The 13,039-nt window shown below is 38.2% G+C and overlaps 1 protein-coding gene across 10 annotated transcripts in view; it reads right to left on the bottom strand.

Moving 5' to 3' along the window:
* The window catches only part of pbrm1 (polybromo 1), a 93,054-nt gene that overhangs the window by 65,658 nt on the left and 14,357 nt on the right, over window positions 1-13,039 (bottom strand). For 9 of the 10 annotated variants that reach the window (XM_063067601.1, XM_063067598.1, XM_063067602.1 and 6 more), the window contains 6 exons: window positions 12,883-13,030; window positions 5,878-6,030; window positions 3,254-3,376; window positions 2,242-2,310; window positions 1,834-1,932; window positions 1,608-1,696 (listed from right to left, as the gene is read on the bottom strand). In XM_063067601.1, the coding sequence (XP_062923671.1) occupies window positions 1,608-1,696; window positions 1,834-1,932; window positions 2,242-2,310; window positions 3,254-3,376; window positions 5,878-6,030; window positions 12,883-13,030 (681 nt within the window). Of the gene's footprint in view, window positions 1-1,607; window positions 1,697-1,833; window positions 1,933-2,241; window positions 2,311-2,818; window positions 2,894-3,253; window positions 3,377-5,877; window positions 6,031-12,882; window positions 13,031-13,039 lie in introns of those variants that run through there. The other variant, XM_063067604.1, reaches the window with a different exon arrangement.

Here is a 13,039-nt window from a genome sequence, read left to right on the forward strand (position 1 = left end):
CCCAACCCTTTCACTATTTCCCATCTGCTTTCCCCTCTCACCTTATTTCCTCGCCTGCCCATCGCCTCCCTCTGGTGCTCCTCCCTCCTTTTGTTTCTTCCATGGCCTTCTGTCCCTTTCACCAATCCATTTCCCAGCTCTTTACTTCATCCTTTCCCCTCCAGGTTTCACTTAACACCTAATTTTCTTCCTCTCCTCCCCCCCACCTTTTAAATCTACTCCTCAGCGTTTTTCTCCAGTCCTGCCGAAGGGTTTTGGACCAAAACATCGACTGTGCTCTCCCTGGATGCTGCCAGTTTGCAGAGCTTTTTGTGTGAGTTGCTCGCATTTCCAGCATCTGCAGATTTTCTCTTGTTTGAGATTTAAATAGTTTCTTCAATTGGACCTTTATTGCCTCTGGAATACAATGCCTGGAAGCATATAACTAACGGAGAAAATTTGAGGATAATAAAATATTTGTGAAGGGTATTTTCACAGTACTCACAATGTTGGTGCAGCTAGTATGTCGTAGTAAAATAAATGTCATGGTTCTAATAAGCTGCTCAAATCTGATGGGAGTACAAATAATAACAAACAGCTCACTAAAATGTTCTTTTAGAGCTAAAGAGATCACAGGAGTGTAGCAGTCTTTGTAGGAATATTCCTAATCTCACAGATATGAGATAGAAGACTTAATTCATCTTTGGTCTGACTAATCAAAGGAAGGTTTTTTACTCGGAGAGTGGTTGGTGCGTGGAATACACTACCTGAGTCAGTGATGGAGGCAGATACACTAGTGAAATTTAAGAGTCTACTAGACAGGTATATGGAGGAATTTAAGGTGGGGGGTTATATGGGAGGCAGGGCTTGAGGGTCAGCACAACAATGTGGGCTGAAGGGCCTGTACTGTGCTGTACTATTCTATGTTCTATAATAGCTGCAGGAAGGAAAAGAGTATTAGAAGCTACAAGCTAGTTTCTAAAGCAATTGACTCCTACAAAAGGCCTCAAATGACATTTGGAGAGAATTGTAATGTATTTAATCAAAGAAGTGATCAGATACTGACCAGAGAAAGGGGTCTTATTTTGGGCTGGTTAAGAATGATAAACACCAATTGACCAATGTTTTTCTTCTACATGTTTACAGAACGATTCTGCATAAAAATGTTTATAGAAAAAGATACACATGCAAAAGAATTAGGAAGTGTTGTAATACAAATTAGAAAGCATCCATAAAGATGTTGACAGAATTGTACAAAAGGGCTGGGGGCAGGGGGGGGGGCAGCAAGAACAAAAAAAGTCAATGACAAATAGAGACCAGCAGTGACTGAATAATACCTGCAGTTCTATCATTCATTTGCCACACCATCACTTACATTATTCAGTCTCTCTTATCCTCCATTTTAACATAATATGCCCTTTGTTCTCATCATAATTTAAGTTAATCCTGTTTCAGTTCCAACTTTTCCAAGTTCTGAAGATCAATGACAGAAGTATCTGTTTCCTTACAATTGCCTAAACTACTGAAAGTTTTTATTCAGATTTTTAGCACCTGCAGTATTACTAAATTAGCTTTCATACCACTTATCTTCAGTAATCAAAATGATCAGACAAAAAAATTATACACACCTGATTCGGAGACTGGATTTAGTGGGCTCTAAATTATGTTCAAGTTCAGCTCTCTTCTGATTAAATATTTTCTTAATTGTATTTGCATCCTACAGGCATAGAAAATATATTTTTACCAACAATTTTAACAGATTTTTATTATGCTAGTGCCCAAGCTGTGAACCTAAATACCTAGATAGCATGAAAAGACTGGCAGTACATTGCCATGATTGAAAACATATTTTACCTTGAAGATAGGTGACCCTGGCTCATTGTAGGTTTTGGCATTTCGAACTAGAAGCTCAATATCTCTAGCCATTGCATTAACACTCTTGTAAGCAGCATTCTGTGAGAAGAAATTGATCCATTTCAAAAATATTAACAATCACAGTAATCCAAAATATTTCTGTTTTAAAAATAAGCAAATTAAAAATACATATATAACAAAGAACAATGATTTCTCATATCATAGAAGTTTGTGATTCTGGATGCTCTATGGAGGGCCATGGGAACTGAAGGAAGAGTTCAGATCAGCATGATCATAATAAATGTCAGTGCAGAATTGGAGGGCCTGATGACCTACTCCTCCTGCTCCTATTTTCCTGTGTTCTTGTGAGAAGGGGAAAAAAAACAGTAAGTTATAAAATAGTCAAACCTGAATCCTTTGTGCAATCATCTTCAGGTCTATTGGCTCCTTAATAATTTCATAGTAGTCAGGATATTGCTGCAAATCCAAAAAAAAAATCATCCAATTATCAAAGGACTTGCCTTTACTGCAAAACATTCACATTATATTTTATCTAGAGACCTAACATTCTCTGAGGTTGTCTGCAGAATTAACAATTAACAGTGGAAAAAGCCTGGAACAGAATTTGCTAGCTGTGAAACCTGCAAGTAATTTTAAGAAGCTTTAGAAGTCTCTGATGTTCACAAACTTCTAAAAACAAATTAAATAAGTGCATGTAAAACATTAAACCAAAGCAAAAATAACTCTACAAAAATATTCTCCTCTTTACCCCAGTAGTGAGAAGATAACTTGAATGGAACCTTTAATACTATTGATTTTATGGGAACTATACACACAACTTCTATATTATGAAGTATTTGAAACCAGACTGGTTTTACCCTTTTTGCTCAAACTTGTAATGTTCAGTGTACAGTTTAAAAAAAAATCTACCAATATTTCCAGTGGGTCCCATCTTTTGCTTAATCGGTAGCAAGTAATCTTTTACCTTATAACTGGGTAGAAATTCAGAGCTCAGGAGCAAAGATGGAAGCCTCAAAAATTATACCCAGCTGATCAACACTCTCAGAACAAGAGGGCTCCTCTGCTCGACTTTATGCAGCCCAGAAAACTTTCAGAGATTTACCACCTGTTAAGATTGTCTGCTATCTCTGCACCTGATTAACCTAATCATGTGTTATACTAGAGAAAAAGCTGATCCTTTGATGGAGTTACTCAACTTCATTAACTGGCCACTTCTGACATTTACTTGCTATATAAGATGACACAAGAAATTGATTAATTTTATCAAGTAGATTTCAGTTGAGAAGCCAAAAGTTTTCATTGTATCTGTCAGCATCTATTTTCTTGTGCTCAAATGCACAATGATGCATTTCCACCACTTCCTTCCTATAGTTTTTTGTTTATGAATAGATTTACTCACCACTCTAGAAGGTAACTTTTGAAAAAGCTCACTGACAAGATGTCCTGATGGGTCAACATAAGTGGCTACAGCTTCGAATAGGTGTTCTAGCTGTTCCTTTAGATTATTATAATGTGCTGCACCCTAAAGTATAATGAAAATAAATCTCAGTGATCATTAATCTTTCTACACTTCCAATTTTAGACATTTTATAACAAGTTCTATCTGCATTCTTTCAAGAATACAAAATAAAGTCCTTTAAGCTTTGATTTGACATTTTATTGAAGGAATACTATGTATAAATGTACCAATAGTTGGTTTCATCACAAATATCCACTGGACACATGTTGAGAAGGCAAACCCAAAGACTGGATGCTTTGCTAAATCTAGATTTCTAACATTGGACACATTACAATTGTAAATGTATGATTTAATCACTTGGGAATCCTAATGGAGTATTTGTGGAAGGTTAACTTGCAGGTTGAGTCGGTGGTAGGGAAGACAAATCAATGTCAGCATTCATCTTGAGAAGACAGGAATATCAAAGCAAGGATGTAATACTGAGGCCTCACTTGAAGTATTGTGAGCAGTTCTGGGCCCCTTATCTAAAAAAAGGACTTGCTGGCAATAGTGAGACTCCACAGGAAGCTCACGAAAATAGTTCCAGGAAAGAAAGAGTTAATTCATGAGGAGCATTTGATCGCCCCGGGGCTGTACTTACTGGAGCTTAGAAGAATGAGGGAGGAATCTCATTGAAACCTACCAAATATTGAAAGGCCTAGCCATAGTGGATGTGGAGAGGGTGTTTCCTATAGTGGGTGAGTCTAGGACCACAGGGCACGGCCTCAGAATAGGACGTCTCTTTAGAGGAATTTCTTTAGTCAGAGGGTGATGAATCTGAGGAATTCATTGTGACAGATGGCTGTGTACTAAGGAAGTTGGTTATTGTTATTGGAGGTTAATCATCTCAGCCCTAAGATAACCCTATGGGAGTGCATTAGTACAGTGTTCTTCGCCCAGCCACCTATAGCTGCTTCATCAATGATCTTATTTCCATCACAATGTCAGAAATGGTGATGTTAGCTGATTATTACACATGGTCAAATCTATCTGCGAATACTCAACAATAAAACAGCTTAACACCTTCATGTAACAAGACCTGGACAATATTTCAGCATGGACTGGTAAATTACAGACAATATTTGTGCTAAAATAGTGGCAAGCAATGACCATTTCCAAAAACAAAAAGTAATAACCTGCCCACACATTAAATTGCAATACCATTGTCAAATCATCCACATCCACCATCAATAACCTAGGCATCACCGTTAACCAGCAACTCAAACGGATAAGCAGCATATTTTGCAGCTGAAAAAGCAGGCAGATGTAAAGAATTTGGTAGCAAGTGACCCACCTCCTGACACTCCAGATTCTACCAACATCTATAAGGTACATGTCCAGAGTGTAAAAGAAACTCTCCACCTGCCACGTTCTATCAAGAAACTTGACACTATCTAAGACAAAACTGCCCACTTGACTGGCACCCCATTTACAACCATAATCATTGGCACAAAGCAATGCAATGAGCACCATATTAAAAATGCTCTGCAGTTTTCCCAGGCTTCAATAGCATGATCTGAAGACAAAACCAAGCAGGCACATGAGAACAGAATCAACTGCAGCTGTACTAACATACTGCTTGGCATCCTGATGTGGAAATAGAACACTCGTCGTTCATCACTGCTGAATACCCTAATCATCAGTATTCTGTCAGCAGAAGGATTGCAGTAATTCAAAGAGACAACTCCTATGCGCAAGGCCAATGGGGAATGGATAACAAATAAGGAGTCTCAGGCATGCCCAGATCATAGAAAATGAGTACAGGCAGTCCCCGAGTTATGAGCGTCCAACTTACGAACAACTCGTACTTATGAATGGCCTGCCATAAAGCCTATGGATATTAAAAATTCGTCGGCTCGATGAAGGAGAACGCCTCCCACCATTTTAAGTCAGATCACGTTGCCGTTAACACTGTGTTGAGTGTGTAACTTTGTATTTGGCTTAAATTTTTCTTAACAAGATTCACCCTGACCCCACCCACCCCTTTTCCAGTCAGCACCGCTCCCACTTGTCCCACTTAACCTGTCTCAGTGAGGGTGGACTTTAGGACCCGGGGGAGCTCAGGACCCGCTGCCCGCGGCGGCTGCTGAATCTGCAGTGCTTCTGTTCCGTTGATGGAAAACGATCACATTTGAAAATAAAGTGGAAATAATAAAGCGATCAGAAAGAGGTGAAACGCTATTGGTCATTGGAAAAGTGTTAGGCTACAGTCAGTCAACAATCGGAACAATTTTAAAGCATAAAGTGAGAATAATGGAGCATGCGAAATGCCCTGCCCCGATGAATGCTACAATTATTACTAAGCAACGCAGTGGTTTAATTATTAAAATACATACATTTCTTAAGTGTTTTATATTCATAGAAAGGTAAAATATACACTACATAACTAAGACAAACATTTGACTAACTGACGCTAAATAATACCGGATGTCCCTGTTCCGACTTACGTACAAATCCGACTTAAAGACGGACTTAGGAACGGAACTCGTTCGTAACCCGGGGATTGCCTGTAATTAAAAACTTACATCCTCTTCACCAGTTGTACCAGCATTATCTTGGCTATCATAATCATCCTCGTCCTCTTCATGTTCATAATCTCCTCTTTGAACAAACTCATTTCTTGTTCTTGTATATAAATCCCACAATTTATTTGCTGCTTTGCACTCAGCAGAATCTTCCTGTAATTGATCAAAAGATCTGCTTTAAACACATAAACATTGCTTACGTAACCAGAAATATTTCAGAACTCAAGCTTCTGATAATCTAGTGAAACAGAAGATATAATCATGGAAAGGGGTAGTCCGTACAACTTTGACTTTTTATTTATTAATGTGAATCAGATTTACTTAAAAATATTCAAACCACTTTTAAGAGTCAGCCATAACTTAAAACAATGGTTTTGCCACAAAGCAGCATAAAATGGAAACAGCATAGATTAGTTCTTGAATATATAATGCCTTTGGAAAGATACTCATTGAATCCTCATTTCCAAGGAGCTAAGTTTTGAAGATATTCATGCTCACTTAACATTCATCTTGAGCTCATTACAAAATAGTCTTTTAGTTATTAGAACCGTCTTTTATAAATATTGAAAAAATTTACATCCAAGTACTTCAGGTCTTAAGTTATGCAATAAAATGTATAAGTACTTCAATTTCACAAGATAGATTTTTAAAGTTCTCTGAAGATGATAGGAATATTTTAGGAAATGTCAAAATGACAAATGCTCACTAATAACGTAACATAAACAGAAAATGTACATTAAATTCTTGGAACTTTAAAAACATATAAACATAGAAAACCTACAGCACAATACAAGCCCTTCAGCCCACATGTACTCAATGTGCTAAACATGTATTTACTTTAGAAATTACCTCGGGTTACCCATAGCCCTCTATTTTTCTAAGCTCCATGTACTTATCCAGAAGCCTCTTAAAAGATCCTACTGTATCCACCTCCACCACCGTCACCGGCGGCCCATTCTACCCACTCACCACTTACTGCGTAAAAAACTTACCACTGACATCTCCTCTGTATCTACTTCCAAACACCTTAAAACTGTGCCCTCTCATGTTAGCCATTTCAGTCCTGGGAAAAAAAAACCTCTGACTATCTGCATGATCAATGCCTCCAATCATCTTATACACCTCTATCAGGTCACCTCTTATCCTCCGTCGCTCCAAGGAGAAAAGGCCAACCTATTCTCATAAGGCATGCTCCCCAATCCAGGCAACATCCTTGTTAAGGTGTAATAACAACAGGGTTGGGATTGTTGTGGTGGGAGATTTTAATTCCCCAAACATTGATTGGCATCTCCCTAGAGTGAGGGGTTTAGATGGGGTGGAGTTTGTTAGGTGTGTTCAGGAAGGTTTCTTGACACATTATGTAGATAAGCCTACAAGAGGAGAGGGTGTACTTGATCTGGTATTGGGAAATGAACCTGGTCAGGTGTCAGGTCTCTCAGTGGGAGAACATTTTGAAGACAGTGATCACAATTCTATCTCCTTTACCATAGCATTGGAGAGGGATAGGAACAGACAAGTTAGGAAAGCATTTAATTGGAGTAAGGGGAAACATAAGGCTATCAGGCAGGAACTTGGAAGCAAATGGAAGAAATTACCTTTACAACTTGCTAAAATTCCAAATTTAAATCTCTACCTTGTTATTAAACAGTCCCTATGGATTTGGTTTCAGTTTCGCAACTCTTTTAATTTTAAACAATTTAAATTGTCTAGCTCTATATATCCAAATGTTCTATTTGAACCATTAATAACCGATCCCATTTTTCTCTTATGGAGAAATAACAGGATCTGTTCATTTGCAGATTTATTTTGTGATGGTCGATTGATGACTTTTGTCGAGTCAATTAGCAAATATTCTCTCTCTCAGACACACTTCCTGCAATATTTTCAGGTTAGACTTTTCTTTACAAAAATACTTATCTAAGTTTCCATATATGCAAGAATCTGATTTGTTGGATACTATTTTGAATATGAATCCTTTAGTGAGAGGTTTCATTGGTAGAATTTATAATTTATTTTTACTACAAAAAGGTAACCTCTCACTACAGATTAAACAAGATTGGGAGAGAGAACGTAATATGACCTTTGTTAATGAAGATTGGTTGCGAGTTTTGAAAATGGTCAATTCTTCTTCGTTATGTGCCAATCACTGTTTATTTCAATTTAAGATTGTTCACCGTTATTATTTAACAAAGGAGAGACTATCCAAAATATTTCCTAACATAGACAACGATTGTGATAGGTGTAAAACTGAAGTAGCCATTTTGTCACATATGTTCTGGTCACGTTCTTCATTAAAATCTTCTTGGAAATCTTTATTTTCTACAATTTCTAAAGCTCTGAAAATTAATTTACAACCTAATACATTGACTGCCGTATTTGGAATAGTTCCGCATCATATTCAGGGTATTTCATCTTCAGACCAACATGTAATTGCATTTGTTACAATGTTGGCAAGAAGAGCTATGGTTTTCTCAAGTAATGTTATGTCTTAGCTTGGAAAAAATTAGAAGTAGAACTTTTGATCCTTGATTCGATTTTGAGAGAAGATGGGGCTCTTTTGCCAAATATTATCATTTAATTTGAATTAGGGGTTTATATGGTTTCCTTCCAGTCTTATTTTATATAAATGTGAATTGGCAGTTGATGGTTTTTCTTCTTTATATATATATATATAAGACGTATTGCTCCGGGAGTTGGTTCCTAATGTTTTTTTCCCTCTGTTTTCTTCTTTTTTCTTTCACTTGTAGTTAATGGTTTTTTTTTCCTTTTGGTTAGTTGGGGTTCTCTTTTTATCCTTCTTTTCTTCATTAAAAAATACTTTTTTCATTATCATATATTATTTTTTTTGAAAAGTTTTTTTCTTCACTTTATTAACTGTATATATATCGATTTGTTGAAGTCTTGTATCATTTTAAACCTGTAGAAGATGATGTATCAATAAAAAGATATTAAAAATGAAAATGACTCTTGGCAGTGCGGAGGATCAAGTCCATAGGACACTACGCACGTTGACTCTGTGGTTAAGAAGGCATGCAGTGGGGCGTCACATGATGACGTGGGATTGAGACATGTAAATCCAGCTCTCCCGTAAAAAAATCAGCAAAGTACCATTTAAACAAAGTAAAGTTAATAAATATTTTCCAAAAACTACTTATAAACTTCATAAGACTACTCTACGATATGCCTCGTAAACCACAACAGAAGAAGTCTGTTGTTGTGAAGTCGCCGCAAGATGGGAAGAAAAAAGGGCCTACTGTAACGATGGAGCCTCGGATTCAGGTTGGATCTCCTACGGGGGAGACGCATTTTATCTCTGGCGTAGAAGAACAGGAAGCAATAGCGGTAGCGGTCTCTCGGAAGAAGATGCTGGAAATGCGCATGCGCAAAGAAGTACGCATGCGCAAATCAACACAATTTAAACTACAAGAACCGACGGCCTCTGCAAGTGAAAGTGACTCAGAGTCAGAATTGGATTCCGCAGAGACCACAGATGAAGAAGAGGAGGAAGAACTGGAAGAGACTGGAAGTAAAGGAGACGACGGAGATATGAGAGGTTTTATTGCAATTAATGGCTGAACTAAGAAAATTAAGAACAGAGCTTAGAGAGGTGAAGATGTGCTATGATAAAGCTATGAAAAGACAGGATAAAATGGATAAGAAACTTCAGAAGATGGAAAGAACAATGGAGCATATTAACGATAGACTGGAAAAAACAGAAAATGATGTGCTTGTCTGGAACACGGAAGAAATCGACTCTTGGAGAAAGTGGACGTGTTGGAAAATTTTAGTAGACGTAATAATATTAAAATTATTGGTCTTAAAGAAGGTATAGAGGGAGATAATAACAATAGAATTTTTTCAAAGATAGATCCCGAAAACCTTGCAAATGAAAGAGGAAGACCGATCAATTGAAATTGAGTGGGCACATAGAGCTCTAAGACCAAAACCACAAGATGACCAATATCCACGATCAATTTTAATAAAATTCTTAAGATTTCAAGACAAAGAAAGGATTCTACAGGCAGCTGCCCAGGCTGCCAAAAGAAAAGGGCCACTGATGATAGAAGGGAAGAAAATTTTTTTCTACCCTGACATAAGTTATGAACTTCTGAAGAGAAGGAAGAAATTTAATCCAGTGAAAAAAGCCCTATGGGATCATGGTTATCAATTTATATTGCGTTATCCTGCAACCTTGAAGATTTTTTTGGCTGGTGGAGAAAAAAGATTTTTTGACAGAAAGCGGAGGAATTTGTGCGAGATTGTTTGAATATTCACCAGATACAAGAACAAACTCGGGAGCGAGATGGATTGAAGATGAAGACTGGATCAAGGATTAGGCCTGTTGGATTTTTAGGCGGATGAATATGTAAATATATTATTAATTATATGAGGGAGGGGAAGAAAGGTTAAAATTTGAGGAATATCAGCCGGGAATAATGACATTAATTTTTATATATATATATATACATATACACATACATACATACACACACAATTTTTTTGTTATGGGGGAGCTGGAAGAAACACTGACCAATTGCTACGTTATTCATGTGTGCAAGCGTGGCAATAGCCACGACCCACACAATGGAGGGGGGTAATGTTGTGTATCTTTTCATTCACAACATTAGTGGGGGGGGTACTTTGTTTTTTTCTTTTTTTGTATCTTATCTATCTTTTTTTTCTTTTTGCCTGGATGATTGGGAGGGAACACATTGCAACATGGTGAAGTTCAAAGAGATTCTCCAGGGAACTATGAGAGTTGAGAAGCTAAGTAATGTTTTAGATTTTAAGAGATAAATATTAAACATCTTTGAATATTTGGAGCCCTTATTTACAGCTCCGATGATAAAGATCTTGGTTCCTTGGGGAAAGTAACAAATATATATAAAATTTATTTTTAATCCCATGGAGCATGTGCAAACCTTCCAATATTCAGGCGGATCTTTTTTTGTTCTCTCTTTAGGTAGGAGTATATATCGGGGGGGGGCGAGGGTTAAGGGGAGGGTAGATATTATTTTCTCTCGTATTCGCTTTGAAAACTCAATAAAAATTATATATATATAAAAAAAGGCATACAGTGCATTGGCCTTCATCAACCGTGGGATTGAGTTTAAGAACAGAGAGGTAATGTTGCAGCTATATAGGACCCTGGTTAGACCCCACTTGGAGTACTGTGCTCAGTTCTGGTCGCCTCACTACAGGAAGGACGTGGAAACCATAGGAAGGGTGCAGAGATTTACAAGGATGCTGCGTGGATTGGGGAGCATGCCTCAGGAGAATAGGTTGAGTGGACTCGGCCTTTTCTCCTTGGAGCGACGGAGGATGAGAGGTGACCTGATAGAGGTGTACAAGATAATGAGAGGCATTAATTGCGTGGATAGTCAGAGGATTTTTTCCAGGGCTGAAATGACTAGCACGAGAGGGCATAGTTTTAAGGTGCTTGGCAGTAGGTACAGAGATGTCAGGGGTAAGTTTTTTTATGCAGAGAGTGGTGATTGCGTGGAATGGGCTGCCGGTGATGGTGGTGGAGAGGATACGATAGGTGTTTTAAGAGACTCCTGGACAGGTACATGGAGCTTAAAAAAAGAGGGCTATGGGTAAGCCTAGGTGGTTCTAAGGTAAGGACATGTTCGACACAGCTTTGTGACCGGAGGGCCTGTAGGTTTTCTATGTTTTATATTTCTATGTAAATCTCCTCTGTCCCTATTCTATAGTTTCCACATCCTTCCCGTATGGAGGTGACCAGAACTGAGCACAGTACTCCACGTGAGGTCTACCAGGGTCCTATATAGCTGCAACATTACCTCTCGGCTCTTGAACTCAAACCCATAGTTGATGAAGGCAAGTGCACGGTATGCCTTCTTAACCACAGAGTCAACTTGCGCAGCAGCTTTGAGTGTCCTATGGACATGGACCTCTAGATCCCTCTGATCCTCCACACTGCCAAGAGTCTTACCATTAATGCTATATTCCTCCATCATATTTGACCTAACAAAATGAACCACCTCACACTTATCTGGGTTGAATTCCATCTGCCACTTCTCAGCCTAGTTTTACATCCTATCACTGTCCCACTGTAACCTCTGACAGCCCTCCACACTATCCACAACACCCCCAACCTTTGTGTCATCAGCAAACTTACTAACCCATCTCTCCACTTTCTCATCCAGGTCATTTATAAAAACCATGAAGGGAAGGGGTCCCAGAACAGACCCCTGAGGCACAATACCGGTCACTGACCTCCATGCAGAATACGACCCATCTACAACCACTCTTTGCCTTCTGTAGGCAAGCCAATTCTGGATCCACAAAGCAAGGTCCCCTTGGATCACATGCCTCCTTACTTTCTCAATAAGCCTTTCATGGGGTATCTTATTAAATGCCTTGCTAAAATCCATATACACTACATCTACTGCTCTACCTTCATCAATGTGTTTAGTCACATCCTCAGAAAATTCAATCAGGCTCGTAAGGCACAACCTGCCTTTGACAAAGCCATTCTGATTATTCCTAATCATATGCTTCTCCAAATGTTCATAAATCCTGCCTCTCAGGATCTTCTCCATCAACTTACCAAACACTGAAGTAAGACTCACTGATCTATAATTTCCTGGGCTATCTCTACTCCCTCTCCTAATAAGGGAACAACATCTGCAACCCTCCAATCTTCCGGAACCTCTCCTGTCCCCATTGATGATGCAAAGATCATTGCCAGAGGCTCAGCAATCTCCTCCTTTGCCTCCCACAGTACTGTGGGATATATTTCGTCCAGTCCCAGTTACTTATCCAACTTCATACTTTCCAAAAGCTCCTTTTCTTTAAACAGAAAAGGTTTCAATTGAAAATCCTGCTCACTCTTTACTTCAGATGCTGACAATTCTCTGCCCATCATAATTATGTTCTATTTTTATTATAAAATATACCACTTCATTGGAAAAACATGATAAGGGATAATGAAAGATACCACAAGCTTGTTATATTTTCTTAAATCTCAAATACCATTACCTTATAGTAAGCTTTTGCATTATTGATCATGAGCTGAAAATCAGAAGTTAATTGATCGACATCATCGTATTCCTCCATCTTTAATTTCTGCTGTATTTTCAAAAGATCGATAGGGTGGGAGACCACATCATAATAATCTGGCTGGTTCCTAATTTGC

Source organism: Mobula hypostoma, chromosome 15 (genome assembly GCF_963921235.1).
Source record: "Mobula hypostoma chromosome 15, sMobHyp1.1, whole genome shotgun sequence".
NCBI classification, from domain to species: Eukaryota; Metazoa; Chordata; class Chondrichthyes; order Myliobatiformes; family Myliobatidae; genus Mobula; species Mobula hypostoma.